This window comes from Dipodomys ordii, unplaced genomic scaffold (assembly GCF_000151885.1).
Source record: "Dipodomys ordii isolate 6190 unplaced genomic scaffold, Dord_2.0 Scaffold37, whole genome shotgun sequence".
Classification (NCBI taxonomy): Eukaryota; Metazoa; Chordata; class Mammalia; order Rodentia; family Heteromyidae; genus Dipodomys; species Dipodomys ordii.
In genome coordinates, this window is record NW_012267253.1 from 935666 (window position 1) to 954126 (window position 18461).

The window sequence follows — 18461 nt, forward strand, 5'->3', positions numbered from 1 at the left end:
TTCTACATGTAGTTAACCAATTTTGCCAGCACCATTTACTGAAGAGGCTGTCTTTCTTCCATTCTATTGTTTTAGCTCCCTTATCGAAGATTAGATGGCGATAGGTCTGACCACCACTCTATTTTATAGACTCCCCATAACAGGTGCAGACCACCATGCCCAACTTCTTTTGCTGAGACAGATACCCACAGACTTTTCTGCCTATGCTGCCCTGGAACTTCCTGCTCTTGGCCTCCAATGAAGCTAGGATGACAGGCTTATACACATACCAGATACAGGCTGAGAAGGAATCTTGTGAACCTTTTCTGCTTGGGCTGGCCTGGAACCAGGAACCTCCCATTTTCAGCTTCCTGAGTAATCAGGACTATAGTAGGTGTGAGCCACTGGCACTTGAACTCTAGCCTCATGAGTGATTGCGGGTAAGTGCCTTTTTCTTGAACAATAATCCAAAGATTAGGTTCCTACTCTCGTTAAAACTTTTGTCTTCCTTCTTTTCACTCTTTCATTATCCCATACTTACTGAAAGTTTAGGCTCTATACACAAAATTCAAAGTCAGATATATTTAAGAAACTCCTTCTCAGTTAAATCAAATCACTGGTCACATTAGCTGGAAGTCCAGGCAACAATTACCATGGAAATAAATGAAGAGACCACAGCATTTTTGTTTTGTTTTTTGCTAGCATCTTTGTATAATGATTCAAATTTTAGGTTCTTTTGAGGAAATGAGAAAAGATATGGATCCTCTTAAAAAGTTCATGCAACTTTAAGGGCTTCCCCCACACTCCTGAAATCCATCCACAGACCCTGAGTTTAAGGGACTACAATCACCTTCTAATTCATTGAGGTCTTAGTAAAAGTTCTTTGCTTGTTCCATAAGCCTCAACTCTTTCTAAAAACAGTATATCCTTGGGGCAACATACTCTCCAAAGACTGCCCATTATCCTTACTACAGTCTACTTGGAACAAAAGCTCTATCATCAGTATTGAGGTTCTGAGGAAGGGAAACTTCCTGTATGATGCTGAAATGTCTGAAGATGAGCAAAAGCACCTTTCTAAAGTGTTGCTCTGGGAAAAGGAATCCTGCTGTGCAAAAAGAGAGAAAGGAAGCAGGGCACTGGTGGCTCACACCTGTAATCCTAGCTACTCAGGAGGCTGAGATCTGAGGATCATGGTTCAAAGCCAGCCTGGACAGGAAAGTCCGTGAGACTCTTATCTCCAATGAACCACTAGAAAACTGGAAGTGGTGCTTTGGCTCAAGCAGTAGAGTGCTCGCCTTAAGTTGAAGTGCTGAGAGAGAATAACCAAGTCCAGGACCGACCAAAAAAAAAAAAAAGAGAGAGAGAGAGGAAGAACTAGGCCACACAAACAAGGGTGTGGCTGGATATGCAAGGCAGAGCAGCGACAACTTTTCTTTGCCCAAGATTTCAGAGAGCTAGACTTTTCAAAAAGGAGAAATAAACTCCAGAGAACTGCAAATAAACAGAGCAAAAAGAGTTACTTTTTTCATTGTTTGATACTTTAGCTAATCAAATATACTTAAAACATTTAACTTTTCCAAAAGATTATTATTATCAAGTAGCTGTACAAAGGGGTGCAATTTCTTTTCTTTTTTCTTTTTTTTGGTCGGTCGTGGGGCTTGAACTCTGGGCTTGGGTGCTGCAGCTTTTCAGCTCAAGGCGAGTGTTCTACCACTTGAGCCACAGCACCACTTCCAGTTTTCAAGTGGTTTATTGGAGGTAAGAGTCTCACGGACTTTCCTGCCCAGGCTGGCTTTGAACCGCAATCCTCAGATCTCAGCCTCCTGAGTAGCTAGGATTATAGGTGTGAGCCACCAGTGCCAGGCTTAGGGGTGCACTTTCTTAAGCCAGGTTATAAGTACAATGCTTCTTGGTCAATTTCACCCCTTCTATCAGTTAGCTTTTTTTTTTTTTTGGTGCTAATCCTAGGACTTGAACTCAGGGCCTGGGCATTGTCCTTGAGCTTTTTTTTGCTCAAGGATAGCACTCTACTACTTAAGCTATAGCTCCACTTCTGGCCTTTTTTCATGGTTAACTAGAGGTAACAGTCTCAGACCTTCCTTGCCTAGGCTGAGATCATAGTTCACAGTTTGAACCGTGGTCCTCAAATCTCAGCTTCCTGAGTAGCTAAGATTATAGGTATGAGCCACCTGTACCTGGTCCATTTGACTTAAAAAAAAAAGAACCAACCAAACAAACAAAAACCCTCTATGATATTATTCAAAAGTGAGCTAGGAAAATGGGTTAATTTTCTGAAAGGTAAAAGAATACAGATCACCTAGATCAAAGGTAAGAAGCTCAGAAAAAACTAAGCAAGGCTGAGGTAGGAAGATCACTTGATGCCAAGAGTTTTATACCAGTCTAGGAGAAGCTACAAGCAGAGCTATCTTTTCCAACTTCAACTCCTTCGTTCTCTTTCCTCAGAGATTAGGTCCCAGAGATATTTTCTTTTTTCTTAAAAATTTTTTTTTTTTTTTTTTGCTAGTCCTGGAGCTTGAGCTCAGGGCTTGGGCACTGTTCCTGAGCTTCTTTTGCTCAAGGCTAGCACTCTATTTGAGCTATAACTCCACTTCCAGCCTTTTCTGTTTATGTGGTACTGAGGAATCTAGCCCAGGGCTTCATGCACGCTAGGCAAGCATTCTACCACTAAGCCACATTCCCAGCCCCCAGAGATACTTTCTCAATTTGTAAAACTCTGTGCTTGAAATTAAAAATGTGGATCTCAGTGGTAGAGTGCTTGCCTCACAAGCATGAGGGCCTCAGTTCAATTCCTCAGCACCACATAAGCAGAAAAAAGCTGGAAGTGGCACTCTGGCTCAAGTGGTAGGGCACTAACTTTGAGTTGAAGAGCTGAGGGACAGTGCCTAGGACCAGAGTTCAGCCCCCATCACCACCAAAAAAAAAAAAAAAAAAGCTTAGATTCTCCCATAATTATTATTATTATTATTTTTTGTCTTTTCTTTTTTGGTACTGGGGATCGAACCCGGGACGTTGCGCTTGCTAGGCAAGCGCTTTGCCACTGAGCTACATCCCAGCCCTCCCATAATTATTTAAAACTGAAATTTTGAAAGAGAAAGAAAAGGATTTTCCTTTTCTACAATTTAATAAGGAATTGAATAGTTAGCTGATGTGATATACAGAAAGATCAGAAATTTTAAGTTCGGATGCATTAAAATTAGAATCACAAATCTGTACTTAGCTGGCTAGGCAGTGGAACTGTGGGTTTGTATTATCTCAGTCAGTCCTCTAAAGACCTCTACTTTACAGATAATAAAGAAGCCGAGGCATGGGTGTGAGCATGTAGCTCATTTAGGAGAACTCTGAGAGTTGAACCCAGGTCTATAAGAAACAAGTCTATTTTTCCAGCCTTATACCTTGGGACACTGGGAAGAGTTAAGTGAAATATGTTAAGAGAACTCAGAATATCTTCTTTAACACAGAACAATGGCTAGTGCCCTAACTCCTGGATGACTGCCATTCCCCATCCAGGACTGACAACTGCCTTTGGTAGAGGAAAGGAAAACTCATTGGCCTTTTTTCTTTCAGAAGCAGAAACAGGTCAAAGGCTCTTATGTGTGAAAGGGAGGTAAGCATTCTTTGATGGAAGGACTAAGAGGAACAGGGCTGGAAAGGAGCAGGAAGGGCAGCTGCAAGCTACCTGTCTGTGGTCTAAGCTGGAAGGAAGAAGGCAACTAGTAACCTTAGAGTTTCTTTGATCTCATGCCAGCCTATGTGGATAGAAGACCACACAGAAACAAGCATATGTGGATAGAAGACTACACAGAAATAAAGAGTAGCTGAGAGGAGTCTGGCACAGGAGGGAGCACCTAACCACATTAATCAAATGCTCAGCACAGGGTACACCTTTAGAAATGTCGTAATATTTAATCTAACAGAGTCTACCAGACTTTCCTGAGCAGGCTGGCTTCCAACTGCAATCCTCAGATCTCAGTCTCCTGAGAGGCTAAGATCAGAGGAGTGAGCCGCTAACATCCAGCCTAAAAATCCCATTTTTCTTCTTCTAGATCATGTGGAAAAAGCACTTGCAATATTCATCATGGCTATAATATTCTCCCAGAAACACATTACCTTTATAGCGAGCCAAGAGCTGCTTGAAGTCTAACTGTTGATCTGGCACTGCGTCTTTGACAGAATCCTCATCGTGGAGGTGAAGCGACAGTCTCAGGTCTTCCTCCACTTCTTCCAAGGCAGTTCTGTTGCGCCTTGCTTTAAGTTTCTCCTTTGAAATCTGTTTCATGGAACGCATATATGGGCTCCCATCTTGTAACACATATCTGAGGAAGGAAGAGCAAGACAGGACTGTGTGGTGTGTGTGGGGCGGGGGGGGGATGGGGGGGTTCTGCTGGCAAGGAGCAATGGCATTCAGCTGCTTCACTTGCTCATTTGACAGAACACTGCTGTTTCTGTGCTACTCAGGTTATTTTCCCCCAGTCCACGATTCTGTTGGATGTACCCTATTTCTGGTTACAAATACACTGCACGGAGGATGTTTTGGTTTTTACCTAGAAGATCAGGTAAGAATTTGGAGAAAAACACTATCCAGGAAAAACGATGGTCATTCAGAAAATACATTAAAGCTGGATCCTCAGTAATACCTCATTTTAATTTCTTCTTTGTTTTGGTGACAGTACTGGAGCTTGAACTCAGGGCTTGGATGCTGTTCCTTATTTTTTTAAATTTCTCAAGGCTGGTGCTCTACTACTTGAGCCACAGCTCCACTTCTGGTTTTTTGGTGGTTAATTGGAGATAAGGGTCTCATGGATTTTTCCTGTCCAGACTGGTTTGGAGCTGTGATCCTCGTGTCTCAGCCTCCTGAGTGGCTAAGATTACAGGCATGAACAAGTGCTTGGCTGAAAGTAGTAAATAATAAAAAGCCCATTTTACTCATGATATGATTGAGTGCCAGATTAAAGTACTTGCCAGAATTATAGTTAAGGAGGGGGATGATTTAAATATTGGTAGTTTGCTTGCAGAAAAAAAAGGGAAGACAAAATGCTCAAAGAGAAAAGTTACAAGATAATACACGTATTAATATCCTGGAACACTGTAAGTAAATTATAATTGTTTTCAAAGATTTTTTTTTGTCGGTCGTGGGGCTTGAACTCTGGGCCTGGGCGCTGTCCCTCAGCTCTTCAGCTCAAGGTGAGTGCTCTACCATTTGAGCTACAGCGCCACTTCCGGTTTTCTGGTGGTTTATTGGAGATAGGAGTCTCACGGTCTTTCCTGCCCGGGCTGGCTTTGAACCGCGATCCTCAGATCTCAGCCTCCTGAGTAGCTAGGATTACAGGCATGAGCCACCAGCGCCCGGCTCAAAGATTTTTTTTTTAGCAGTACTGAGGTTTGAACTCTGGTCCTCATACTTGGGTGGCAGGGGCTATAACTGCTTGAGCCATACCTCTAGCTCCAAATTCCACTTTGTATTGGACATGTTAATTGTATTTTTCCCCCTGTACTGGGGTTTCAATAGTCTTGTGCTTGTTTTGCTTGTTTGTTTAGGTGGTAGAACGCCAGCCTTCAGCTCAAATATTTTTTTTTGTTGATCATGGGGCTTGAACTCTGGGTCTAGGTGCTGTCCCCTGTATTCAGCTCAAGGCAAGCGCTCTACCATTTGAACCACAGCGCCACTTCTGGTTTTCTAGTGGTCATTGGAGAGCTTTACAGACTTTCCTGCCAGGGCTGGCTTTCTCAGCCTCCTGAGGTACAGACGTGAGCCACCAGCGCCTAGCTAGTGCAAAGATTTTTTGCTGTACCTTAAGTAACATCTTCCTTACCTTGTCACAGCTATTGCATCTTCCAGAAAAAATTGATCAACAGGAAATGTGCGACCTAGAAATATAAAAAGAAACAGAAAAGCCTCAGAAGATCCATTACACAATCTTGAATACTTTATTATATGTAAAATTCTCTGCAAACAAAGTTTGTCATAATAAGGTATTATTTTTTTTGTTCAACCTACTCTAGAAGTGGGTGGAGAATTAATAGATAGACATAGTTTCTCTTTTCTTGCATATTGCTACTAGAAATACATACTTTGATGTTAAGCACAATGGATTGTGGACCAAGGCATTTTCTAAGAAGTAATAAAAATATCAATCTCCTGAAAAATAGATGTATTACCATCTTTATCAACTATATTATATAGTGATGGTTTTATTTATTTTAAATCAATCCACTCCAGAAAAAGACATAAGAACCCATTAATTTATGTCTCAAATGAACTCTACAATAATAATATTGGCTTGTTAGAATAATAGACATATATTTACTCACCTGGTATAGTAATAACTGGACAGGAATTGAAATATTCAGAAAAGAGCTCAGCATTTAGAGTAGCACTCATCAGGATGACTTGAAGAGTTGGCCTCTGCAGCACAATATCCTTTAAAACCAGCAGCAAGAAGTCGCTAAAGGAAGTAAGAGAGATGAGGATCAAGCAAATCCAATATACAAAAAATAATAACTTTCATATTTTTTGGAGTGGGGAATATATAAGACCTATAGGTAGAAAAAACCCTGTAACTCTCAGAAATATGTGCCATTTACTATTATAAAGATATCCTTTCCCTAAACTCAGTGCAATCCCAATTGGCTTGGGATAAAATACCAACAGGGATTTATTATTAACATATTGATCTACTTCTTAATATCTGTAAGTACATAGGTACAAAGATTTTTCAGTACAGCAGTATTTGTAAAACAACAGAAACTATCTAAATGCTAGTCAACTGGGAAATGGTTAATAATATTATCCAGTCTGTGGAATAACATGAGGCAGATAAAAAGATTAAGACACAGTTCTAGATAGTGACATAAAACATCTCTAAGACATACTGATGAGGGGGAAAGAAGAAAAAGACCCAAAGTGGGGAATAATGCATGCTACAGAACATCAATACTGTAAAGTGGTCTCTTCCATCAAACCTTCTCAATGAGGTTAGCCAATAACTTTGCTCAAATGTCAATCTGATCATGCTACTCATCTACTCAAAAGTTTTCAATGATTTCTCATTAGAGTCCTTAATAAGGCTCTATATGACAAGGTCTAATATTGACACTAATTTCCTACTGATTTCCCCTCATTCGTTCAGTTCCAGCACAATGCTCTTGCTATCCCTGAAGCATGCATCTAAGACCTTTGTACACATCATTAATCCCAGCCATCCACATAGGTAGCTCCCTTGAGTCCTTCAAGTCCTTTACTCAAAAGGTATCTTTTCAACTGCCTGATTTGAAAGCATTAGGTAATTACACTTATAAAAAAGGAGACCATCAAGATGCTGAATATAAACTTGTTCTAGTACTTGAAATTAAGTCTATGTTTAAGAAATCATGAAAGTCAGATGTAGTGTGTGTGTGTGTGTGTGTTAAGAAATCGTATTTGCTTTTTTGTTATATCAGGATAAACGCCTGCTTTGAAGGATATAAATAAGTAACTGTTGTTGTAAAAGCAGCATAGCAGCAAGAGTCTGACTGCAAAGATTTGTTACAGTACTTGAAATAAACCAATGTTTAAGGTGTCAAAAAAAAAGCTATCTTTTCAGCAGGCCTTCCTTAGTTATCTTCAATTTCAAGTGTCCTTCTGCCACCTTTGCACGTCACATTGCTTTTCTCCTGCTTTTTATTTTCTTTTGTTTTGAGAATGGTACTCAAACTTAGTGCCTGATGTTTTTGCACATTGGCTAGCGCTCTACCAACTGATCCATGCTTCCAATCCCTTACATTTTCTTTCTTTTCTTTTCTTGGTGGGTCATGGGGCTTGAAATCAGGGCCTGGGTGCTGTCCCTGAGCTCTTTGGCTCAAGGCTAGCATTTGACCACTTTGAGCCACAGCTCTACTTTCAGTTTTCTGGTGGTTAAATAGAGATAAGAGTCTCAAGACTTTCCTTTCAGGATCTGAGGAGTGATCCTCAGATCTCAGTCTCCTGAATAGCTAGCATTAGAGGCATTAGCCACGAGTGCCTGTTTTTTTTTTATTGCGAAAATACCGTACAGAGGAGTTACAATTACATGGGCAAGATAATGGGTACATTTCTTTTTCTTTCTTTCTTTCTTTTTTTTTTTTGGGTCTGGTCATGGGGCCTGAACTCTGGGCCTGGGCGCTGTCCCTTAGCTCTTCAGCTCAAGGCTAGCGCTCTACCACGTGAGCCACAGCGCCACTTCTGGATTTTTTCTTTTTGCTTATGTGGGTACATTTCTTATCAAGCATTGTTGCCTTCTCCTTTGTTTCCCCTTCCTATCCCATCTCACCCCCCCCATACTCCTTCCCCCATACTTCCCCCCCATCCCAGCCAAAGTTGTAAAGTTCGTTTTTTCGATATAAAGACTTGCATATCTCATTGTTGCAATGGGTCCACCTGTATCCCTATTTAAATAGCTTGTTTTTTTTCCTTCCCCTCCACAAATTATACCAACATCAAATACAGTAAAAGCGGGGGTTATACTGTGGGGGAGGGACATACAAAGCAACAAAGAAATCACCTTATAAATATGTTAGAAACAATCGCATGAAAGAAAAAAACATTTGAATACTTATCTTGGGGTTCATTTCACCTAACATCAACTTATCTGACCTTTTCTGCTTGTCTCAGACATATACTAGTTATTGCAAATAAGGGAAACCATGGGGACTATGTTTCTTTGGGCCTGGCTTACTTCACTTAATATAATTTTTTCCAAGTCTTTCCATTTCCTAACAAATCGGGCAATGTCATTCTTTCTGATGGAGGCATAGAATTCCATTGTGTATATATACCACATTTTCTTGATCCATTTCATCTACTGAGGGGCATCTGGGTTGGTTCCATATCTTAGCTATGGCAAATAATGCTGCAATAAACATAGTTGTGCTGGTAGCTTTAGTATGGTCTTGTTTGTAAACATTTGTGGGTCATAGGGGAGCTCTATGTGGAGTCTTTTGAGGGACCTCCATACTGCTTTCCAAAGTGGTTGAACAAGTTTACACTCCCACCAACAATGCAATAAAGTTCCCTTCTATCCACATCCCCTCCAGTGCCTGGGTTATATTTTCTTTTTAGCACTTATTTTACTTATTTACCTTGGTTAAACATTAGAATGTATGCTTTGCCAAGACAAGGATTCTGATCTACTTTGTGCATTAATTTTCAACAATGCCTGGGACACTAAGCATCCACTGAATATTCATTAATTTACAAAACAAATATATCATTTGTGTAAGGAAAAAAAAAAGGTCTAAAAACATGTTTGTTGTTTTGTGGGTCTTGAACCCTGGGCCTAGCGCTGTCCCTGAGCTCTTCAGCTCAAGGGTAGCACTCTACCACTTGAGCCACAGCGTCACGTCCGGTTTTCTGGTGGTTTATTGGAGAAAAGAGTCTCACAGATTTTCCTGCCCGGGCTGGCTTTGAACTGAGATCCTCAGATCTCAGCCTTCTTAGTAGCTAGGATTACAAGTGTGAGCCACTGGTGCCTTGGTTGTTTTTCTTTTTGGTCAGTTGTGGGACTTGAACATGGGGCCTGGGTACTGTCCCCAAGCGTCACTCCCAGTTTTCTGGTAGTTAACTTGAGATGAGTCTGACAAACTTTCTTGTCTAGCCTGGCTTTGAACCCTGATCCTCGGATATCAGCTTCCTGAATAGCTAGGATTACAGGCATAAGACACAGCACCAAATACACTTTCAAAAGAGTCTCAGAGACTTTCCTGCTCAGACTGGGTTTGAACCATGATCCTTAGATCTCAGCCTCCTGAGTAGGTAGGATTACAGGTATGAGCCACTGGTGCTCAGATTCTAAGTCTTTTTTCTTTAGTTTCTAATTAATTCACATTTCTTATTTACTAAGGTATTAGTGTTTTTAACTTCTTCTTTTAGTCTTCTGGCTATAGATCTTATTAGCTAAATCCTCTCTTCAAGTTGATTTGCTTTTTTTTTTTAATTGGTCGTGAGGCTTGAACTCTGGGCCTAAGCACTGTCCCTCAGCTCTTCAGCTCAAGGCTAGTGCTCTACCACTTGAGCTACAGCGCCACTTCCAGTTTTCTGGTGGTTTATTGAAGATAAGAGTTTCACGGACTTTCCTGCCTGGGCTGGGTTTGAACCATGATCCTCAGATCTCCGCCTCCTGAGTAGCTAGGATTACAGGTGTGAGCCACTGGCGCCCGGCTAATTTGCTTTTTTTAAAAAAAAGTTTTATAAGTAGCCATTTTCTGCTGCATTATCTGTGCCAACTTTACTTTTTTTTTGTTTCAAGATATTTATAATAATAGTATTCTGGGGGAAATGCTACTTTCCTAGGATATTCACTCTTTTGCTACTGTTTTTTTCACTCCACCAGGGCACAATCCACACAACAAACTATGATCAATATCATCTATGTACAGTTAAAATAAAACCAAGATGCTTCACTATCTGTGGATAAGACATTATCCGTCCAAGATCCTATAAGACTTGGATCCTACTTTGCCATCTGTAACTTTAGGTTTCATTCACTGCACAGAAGCCTCAATGGCCTTCCTTTAGTCCCTGACTCACCTCGCTTTCTCATGGTAGATCACAGTTGCTTTCCTTGTTCTGATTTCCTACACAGTTCAGTTTTCAATGTAAATGTCATCTCTTCAGAGATACGGTCTCTGACCATTTTATGGATCTTTCCCTCTAAATGCAGCATCCTGTTTATTCTTTCCAAATACTTAGTTATAATTGCTTATTTTATTGCTTACTTGGTTGGCTTTTGTGTTTCCTAACATACTGCCAGCAATGAGACAGAATTATATATACTAATTCACCCTTATAGTCTAGAAACTAATCCACCACTTGGCATTTAATACAGACTCAATAAATATATGAATGAATGTTGACTGAAGGACAAAGAACAAAGAAGGAAGTACATATTGGTCAATCCATCAGCGATAGCATATTCCTAATAAGTACAAGTCTTAGCTCAGCATGATAAACAAAAAAATGAGGTATCTCTTTGAATCCAATGGGATGACTCCATCTAGTAAGATGACTCTCCTAGTGATGGACACTTGATACGTGATGTAACTCTGCTAGTGTTAGAGACAAGAAAGCAGTTCCTCTTCTCAAACTTAGCCTGCCCTCTGGCAAATTATCATTGTAAACTCTAAGAAACTCAATTGGAAGCAGAACAAAATTTTTTTTCAGCCATCTCTTCATTTTACAAGTGTGGGAGTTCACTGGGGAGGACCTGCACCTTATTACCTTTCTTCTGTCCTCTCGTGAACTTCATCAACAATGATGTGTGTGACTCCTTGCAGAGCTGTATCCCCTTCCAGCCTTCTTAACAGCACTCCTGTGGTGCAGTACAACAGTCTGGTGGCTGAGGACTGACAGAAAAGGGAAATGTCAAGCATCAATGGGATTTTTGAAAATTCATAAACTAGTAAACTATTCTGAATGGTTAGGTATAAAGGATATTAAAACACCAATAGTTCTATTTAATATGAAACAACATAAAGGATCTAGCTTCTTGTGGGTGACAACAATAAAATCTTTTCTGCTTCATAGCAAGATTTAACATTCTCATAAAACCATTCCAAAAATTTCATAAAGTATTTAAAACAGTGAGTGATAAAAGCAGTTCAAAATCTGTCCCTAATAAAAGATAAAAAACCTTTATAACAAAAACTTGATATAATCAAGTTTGTGTATCAAAATATTTTTCTTTTTAAATGAAGACTATAGGTTTATTTAACTGCCAGTTCTGGTTACTAAAAGGTAGATCTCTCTCTCCTTCCTTCTCTCCCTCCCCTTTCCTTTCTTTTCTTTCATTTCTATAGCATTATTTTCCTACTTCTTTTTTAGCTTTTCCTTTATTAGCTTACATTAGTTATACAGGGGACAGTTCATGGGTATTAAGATATTTCTAAGGGGATTTCAATCCTACTGAAGGTGGTCATTAGTTTAAAACATCCTGAATGTGAGCTAGGCGCTGGTGACTATGCCTGTAACCCTAGCTACTCAGGGGGCCAGTATCTGCGGATCATGGCTTGAAGCCAGTCCGGACAGGAAAGTCCATGAGACTCTTATCTCTAATTAACCACCAAAAAAGCTGGAAATGGAGCTGTAGCTCAAGTGGAAGAATGCTACCCTTGAGTAAAACAGCTCAGGGACAGCACCCAGACCTGACCTGAGTTCAATCCCAGTATCGGCATCAAAAAAACAAAAACAAAAAACATCCTAAATACATATATTCTAAACTTCCCACAAATCTCCGGACCCTTAAATTCTTTGTATGTAAAAACTTTCCATCGCTATTACAAGGATATAAGCAGACATACAGACCTTGACACTTTCCAACCGGATCTGGTAGCCCACGGTCAGACCCACCCTTTCTGCTCTTTCCTTAGCTACACGTTCAGCGACTGAGATGGCAGAGATTCGTCGGGGTTGGGTACAGATGATGTTTGCCACCTTGTCAGGTGGCCCATTCAGAGAATCATCCAGAATAAACTGTGGAATCTGTGTGGTTTTCCCACATCTGTATGTCAAAACAAATGAGTCCTAAAATGAAGTTTTCAAGGGCTAGTTAACACAGGCAATGAGGAGTGCTAAAGCTAACTAGAGTAAGTTTGCTTCATCTAACTGCCCATCTACTTAACGCTAGGCCTACTAAATTCGAGGAACTTGTACTCAGGTTAATAGAGCAATCAAGTAATAGACTAAATAACAGACCAATTTATAAAATTGGGATACTTGAACGGAATAAGATAAAAATGTATAAATGCCTCTAGAAATGTGAACTCTACAAACGAATCCTAAGGAAAAGGGAATATTATGATTTTTAATATGTCCATATTTTTTTCCTTTTATATGTATTGTTTTGGCTGTAACTGTACTGGGGCTAAAAAGAAACTAGAAGATACAAGAGCATTAGATTAGTGAGTATGGGAACAATTATAACTTATAAATTGGGTTGCTTTTTTTTCTTTTTTACAGTACTGTGGTTTGAACTTATGGCCTCATGCTTTGGTCACACTCCCAGTCCTAAATGTGTACTCTTTTTTTTTTTTAATTGTAAAGATGCTGTACACAGGAGTTACAGTTACTTGAGTAAGGCAATGAGTATAATTGTGTACTCTTGAATAAAGAAATTAAGCCTGAAACATGCCCCTGCTAAATAAACTTATATACTACAGAAATGTGAAACAGGAAAAAAAAAAAGAACCTTAAGTTATGCAAGAGAAAAAAAAAGCTTTGAAGTTAAATATTTTAGAATGGTGCTTTAAATTAAAAATGGGCCTTGTCAAAGTCTGTAGCTAGATCACTTGCCTTAAAAAAAAATTGTCTCATGGGGGGAAAGGGGGGTATGGAAAGGAAAGAGAAGGGGAAACAAAGAAGAGGAGGCAACAATGCTTGATAAGAAATGTACTCGTTATCTTGCCCATGTAATTGTAACTCCTCTGTATGGTATTCTCACACACACAAAAAAATGTCTCAAGGTAGAAGGATACAAGTCTATAAATTCCTAGATGAATTTCTGGGTTTTGTTTTACGTTCTCTAAATTGGATCTGGCTATAGTTATCAATGTAGATGTCATGTTCATAGAATGGAAACCTTATTTGAAATAAATTACTTTCTCACCCTGTCATACCACTTATGACGACCACTTGGTGCTTGCTCAGCAATTTCAGAATAGTTTCTCTTTCTTCCCAAGCAGGGAGTGATTGTCTTTCTTGCAGAATTGACTGGAACTGCCTGGAAGCCTAGTAAAATCAAGGATAATGCATCAGTTTAGTTACTTTTCATTAGCTTTCACAGAATCCTGAAGTTAGCTTGCATCCTTTCTGCTTTTTGACAATTTGTTCTCAGAGAGATGGCAGAGATTTGTCAAAACTGGATGCTGATGGCTTTAATGAGAAGGCTGGCTCCTCAATCAATGAGATTTGCTACAGAATCTGGTTGATTTTCCCATATCTGATTAAACGGAAAGATCTTAGAAATGTAATAAACCCCTCTTGCTTAGCAACCTCCAGCCAGCTCTTCCTTACAAGCACTATATCAGAACTGTCTGAAAGAACTTTCTGTACTCAAGGTAACGGTCCACATCTGTGCTGTCTAATAGAACAACCCCTAGCCACGTAAGGGTTGAAATGTGGAGTGTTACCAAGGAACTGTATTTGTTTTAGTCAACTAGTTGAAGTTTAAAATCAACTACTTAGAAGGCTAAGACCTAAGGATCACGGTTCAAAACTAGCAAGGACAGGAAAGTCCATGAGACTCTTATCTCCAATTAAACACAAAAAGCCAAAAGTGTAGCTATCTAGTTCAAGTGGTAGAATGCCAACCTTGAGAAAAAAAGCTAAGGTCTCTGAGTTCAATTCCCAGTACTGGAACTAAATAAATAAAAAAAAATTGCCAAAGGTGATTAGGAGATACATAATATCAGATTTTTCTTAAATCACAAATTAAGTGGTTCTTTAGGTTTCATATCTAGTGACCAATATTCTAAACATTGTATTATGTGATGAAGTTATGAAGGAGGAAGGGACAAAGAATGGTTAAGGAGTATGGATGGGTATAGTTGGAAAGGAAGAGTAACTCCCAATGCTCTATAGCATAGTAGAGTAACTATGACTGATGCTACTTACACATTTTATAATGGCTAAAAGAAGGTACTTTGAATGTCCCCAACACAAAGAAATGATACGTTTGAGTTTATGGATATATCAGTCACCTTGACTTTTGAAAAAGTTACCTACTTTGTCCTACATTCAACTGTGCCTTCACAATTCACATATGGTTTCTTTTAAAATAGTCTTCATGCAGATGAGTTGAAAACAGTATGGACTTTGGAACCAGAGATCTAGCTAGAACCTATGTTATCATTTAATGTCATCATTTAATGATCTTAGGTATATTATTTATCCTGTGATCCTTTGAAATAGGGTATGAGTCCCTCCTGATTTTCCCCCTTTTTGACAATGATTCTCTAATCACAGTATAAATTTTCCTTCTACGTATCAGATTTTCTGTAACAGTATAAAAGGCATGAATCTGAGAATATTTGGTATACATGTACATTAGATATTTACCAGTTGAGAGATTTCCCAAAATCACTTAGTATATGCACTCAAGTTTGCTGTGCATACAAGGGGAAGGGGAAAGCAAAGAATAGAACAGGGAAAGGGAAGGGAAAGAAAGAGGGGAAGGGGGTTAGTCTTTCAAGATGAAAGAAAACCAAAAACAAAACAGAAGGTAGCCAAAGCCTCCTAAATTCCTGATTCTTTCATGCAGACATTGATGAGTACCTGTTTTATACGAAACTGCTTGCAGATTTTGTCATTCTCAGCATGTACTGACTTTGCCTGCCAGTCATATCTCCTAGAAATCTTTTTTTTAAGGTTCACATAGCTTTCATTCTCCACTACAACTGAGGAGGGACCTTCATCCTCCTCTGCTTCCTGCTCCACTTCTGATTCTTTTTCAACTTGAAGGGAACAGAAGAGAACACTTTCAGGTAAGTAGTAACAAAATAACAAGGTAAAAACATCATAAAATGGAGAAAAATTTGAAGTTGGAGGAAAGCAGATTTTTATTTCAATACTACTACTACTACTCATACTACTACTCCAGAACTTAAAATGGATCTTCAAATAAGCTTTACTCAAGTATAAGAAGTTCTGTTAAGTTAAAACAAAATATTAGGTGGGGCCAGTGGCTCACATCTGTAATCCTAGCTACTCGAGAGACTGAAATCTAGGAATCTCAGGCAGATATATCCTTGAGACATTTATCTCTAATTAATTAGCAAAAGAGCTGGAAATAGAGGTGTGATTCAAAAGGTAGAATGCCAGCCTTGAGAAAAACAACAACAAAAATAGACAAGCACAAGGCCCTGAGTTCAAGCCCCAGTACTACACAAAAATAAAAAAAAAAAATAAAGGAATTAACACTCAAAAAATTATTACTGAATGTTCCTATTATTTGAAAATCTTCCCCAAATTCAGTGATATAGAACAACCAAATGACTATTAAATGAAGAATTGAGCAACACAATTGAGCCTCCTAGCTACTCAGGAGGCTGAGGATTGCAGTTCAGAGCCAGCCTGGGCAGAAAAGTCTGTGAGACTCTTATTTCCAATTAACCACCAGAAAACCAGAAGTGGCACTGTGGCTCAAGTGGTAGAGCGCTCGTCTTGAGCTGAAGAGCTAAGGTACAGCGCCCAGGCCCAGAGTTCAAGACCCATGACAAAAAGAAGAAGAAAAAAAGGAGTGAAGTACTAAAATACATGAGATGAAATGAGTGAACCCTGAAAGCATTATTATGAGAGAATCCAGCCACAAAAAGGAACTTATTGTATAATTCTACTTCTATGAAATGGCCAAACTAGGCAAATGTACAGCAAGACTATAGAATACAAGTTGTCTAGGGCTGAGTAGGGGTGGACAACAATATTCTGGAATTGGGTAATAGTAATGATTATATAGCTCTGAAAATATAATCAAAACCATTAAATTATATACTTTAAAAGGATGTATCGCCGGGCACCGGTGGCTCATGCCTGTTATCCTATCTACTCAGGAGGCTGAGATCTGAGGGTCGAGGTTCAGAGCCAGCCCGGCAGGAAAGCCCATGAGACTCTTATCTCCAATAAGCCACTAGAAAACCGGAAGTGGCTGTGGCTCAAGTGGTAGAGCACTCTCCTTGAGCTGAAGAGCGCAGGGACAGAGCCCAGGCCGAGTTTAAGCTCCATGATGGACCAAAAAAAAAAAAAAGGATGTATCAAGAATGCTGTTTTAAAAAATACACATTTGTAGCTTGGCACTGGTGGCTCATGTCTGTAATCCTAGCTACTAAGGAGGCTGAGATCTGAGGACTGAGGTTCAAAGTCAGCCCGGGCAGTAAAGTCTGTGAGACTCTTAGGCCAATTAACTACCAGAAAACTAGAGTGGCGCTGTGGCTCAAGTGGTAGAGTGCTTGCCTTGAGCTGAAGAGCTGAGGGACAGAGCCCAGGTCCAGAGTTCAAGCCCCATGACTGACAAACAAACAAAAAATGCATTTGTTTTTCTCAAAGAACACATTTGAATTGCATATACTAGGAGCTATGTGAGTTAATCAGGCAGCTGGTAAAGAATCCAGTCAATTGTCCAGCATCTACTGCTTAGGTCACAGCTCCCTCCTTACCTAAGTTCACTAGAAACCTTTGTGAAAGAATGAGAACATCTATTTTTCTGAAAGGTGGCAACATGTAAGAGTGTATTCTCTAATGAAAGCTGAAAAGGAGGTGTACTTTGAGATCCCCTTTGTAAATGTGGGGGAGGAGGTAGAAGAGTCCTATTTGTAAGAATCTTCATGACAAACCTGGACCTGGACAAAGCCAGAAGCCCACATAAGCATTTCTTTATTTAAGAATGTAGAGGCTAGGGGCTGCTGGCTCACTCCTATGATCCTAGCTACTTAGGAGACTGAGATCTGAGGATCATGAGTCAAAGCCAGACCAGGTAGGAAAGCTCACAAGATTCTTTATCTCCAATTAATCACCAAAAACAAAACAAAACAAAACAAAAACTAAACTGAAGCTGGGGCTCAAGTGGTAGAGTACTAGCCTTGAGAAAAAAAAAATCTGCAGGAGCCAGGGCACCGGTAGCTCACACCTGTGATCCTAGCTACTCAGAAGACTGAGATCTGAGGATCACGGTTCAAAGCCAGCCTGGGCAGGAAAGTCCATGAGACTCTTATCTTCGATTAACCACCAGAAAACTGGAAGGGCACTGTGGCTCAAGTAGTAGAGTGCTTGCCTTGAGCTGAAGAGCTCAGGGACCATGCCTAGGCCCAAAGTTCAAGCCCCAGAACTGACCAAAAAAGAAAAAAAAAAAAGTAGAGATTCAGGCCTGGCATTATTGGCTCCTACCCATAACTCTCGATACTCAGGAGGCTAAGATCTGAACATCTTAGTTCAAAGCAAACCCAGGCTGAAAAGTCCAGGAGACTATTTCTCTCCAATTAACCAGCAAAGAGCTGGAGTAGGGTGTGGCTCAAGTGGTAGAACACTGTCCTTAAGCAAAAAAGCTAAGCAGAGGCTCAAGGCCCAGAGTTCAAGCCCCAGTAGCAGCGCGCACACGCGCGTGCATGTGTGCGTGTGTGCGCGCGCACACACACACACAAAGAAGAGAAAGAAAAAAGAATGTAGAGATTCAAGAGTCACATACAATCCTATTCTGATGAATTTTGGCCGCTGAGTATACTAAAGGCAGAGAGCATGAACACAGTATAGAGTACAATAAGTAATCAAAACCTAAATTAGACAAAACAGACTTTTTGAGAAGTACCTTATATTTTAAGTATCTATAAGGTACTGGTACTTAAAATATACTTCTGCATCACCACAGTGACACAATTAGGACAAGCTAAGTACAAGTCAAGGATTCTTGTCCATCTTTCTCATGGGACAGAGTAACCCACTCAATATCACTGATAGCTCCTAGTTT

At 39.8% G+C, this 18461-nt stretch overlaps 1 protein-coding gene across 1 annotated transcript in view; it reads right to left on the minus strand.

Annotated features, from left to right (window-relative positions):
• Dhx57 (DEAH (Asp-Glu-Ala-Asp/His) box polypeptide 57) overlaps positions 1–18461 on the minus strand; it is a 65349-nt gene that overhangs the window by 36914 nt on the left and 9974 nt on the right. The window contains exons 6-12 of the mRNA XM_013017895.1: positions 15281–15459; positions 13614–13735; positions 12314–12509; positions 11231–11355; positions 6310–6443; positions 5811–5865; positions 4108–4313 (exon numbers count right to left, since the gene is read on the minus strand). Coding sequence (XP_012873349.1) covers positions 4108–4313; positions 5811–5865; positions 6310–6443; positions 11231–11355; positions 12314–12509; positions 13614–13735; positions 15281–15459 — 1017 coding nt within the window. The remainder of the gene's footprint in view (positions 1–4107; positions 4314–5810; positions 5866–6309; positions 6444–11230; positions 11356–12313; positions 12510–13613; positions 13736–15280; positions 15460–18461) is intronic.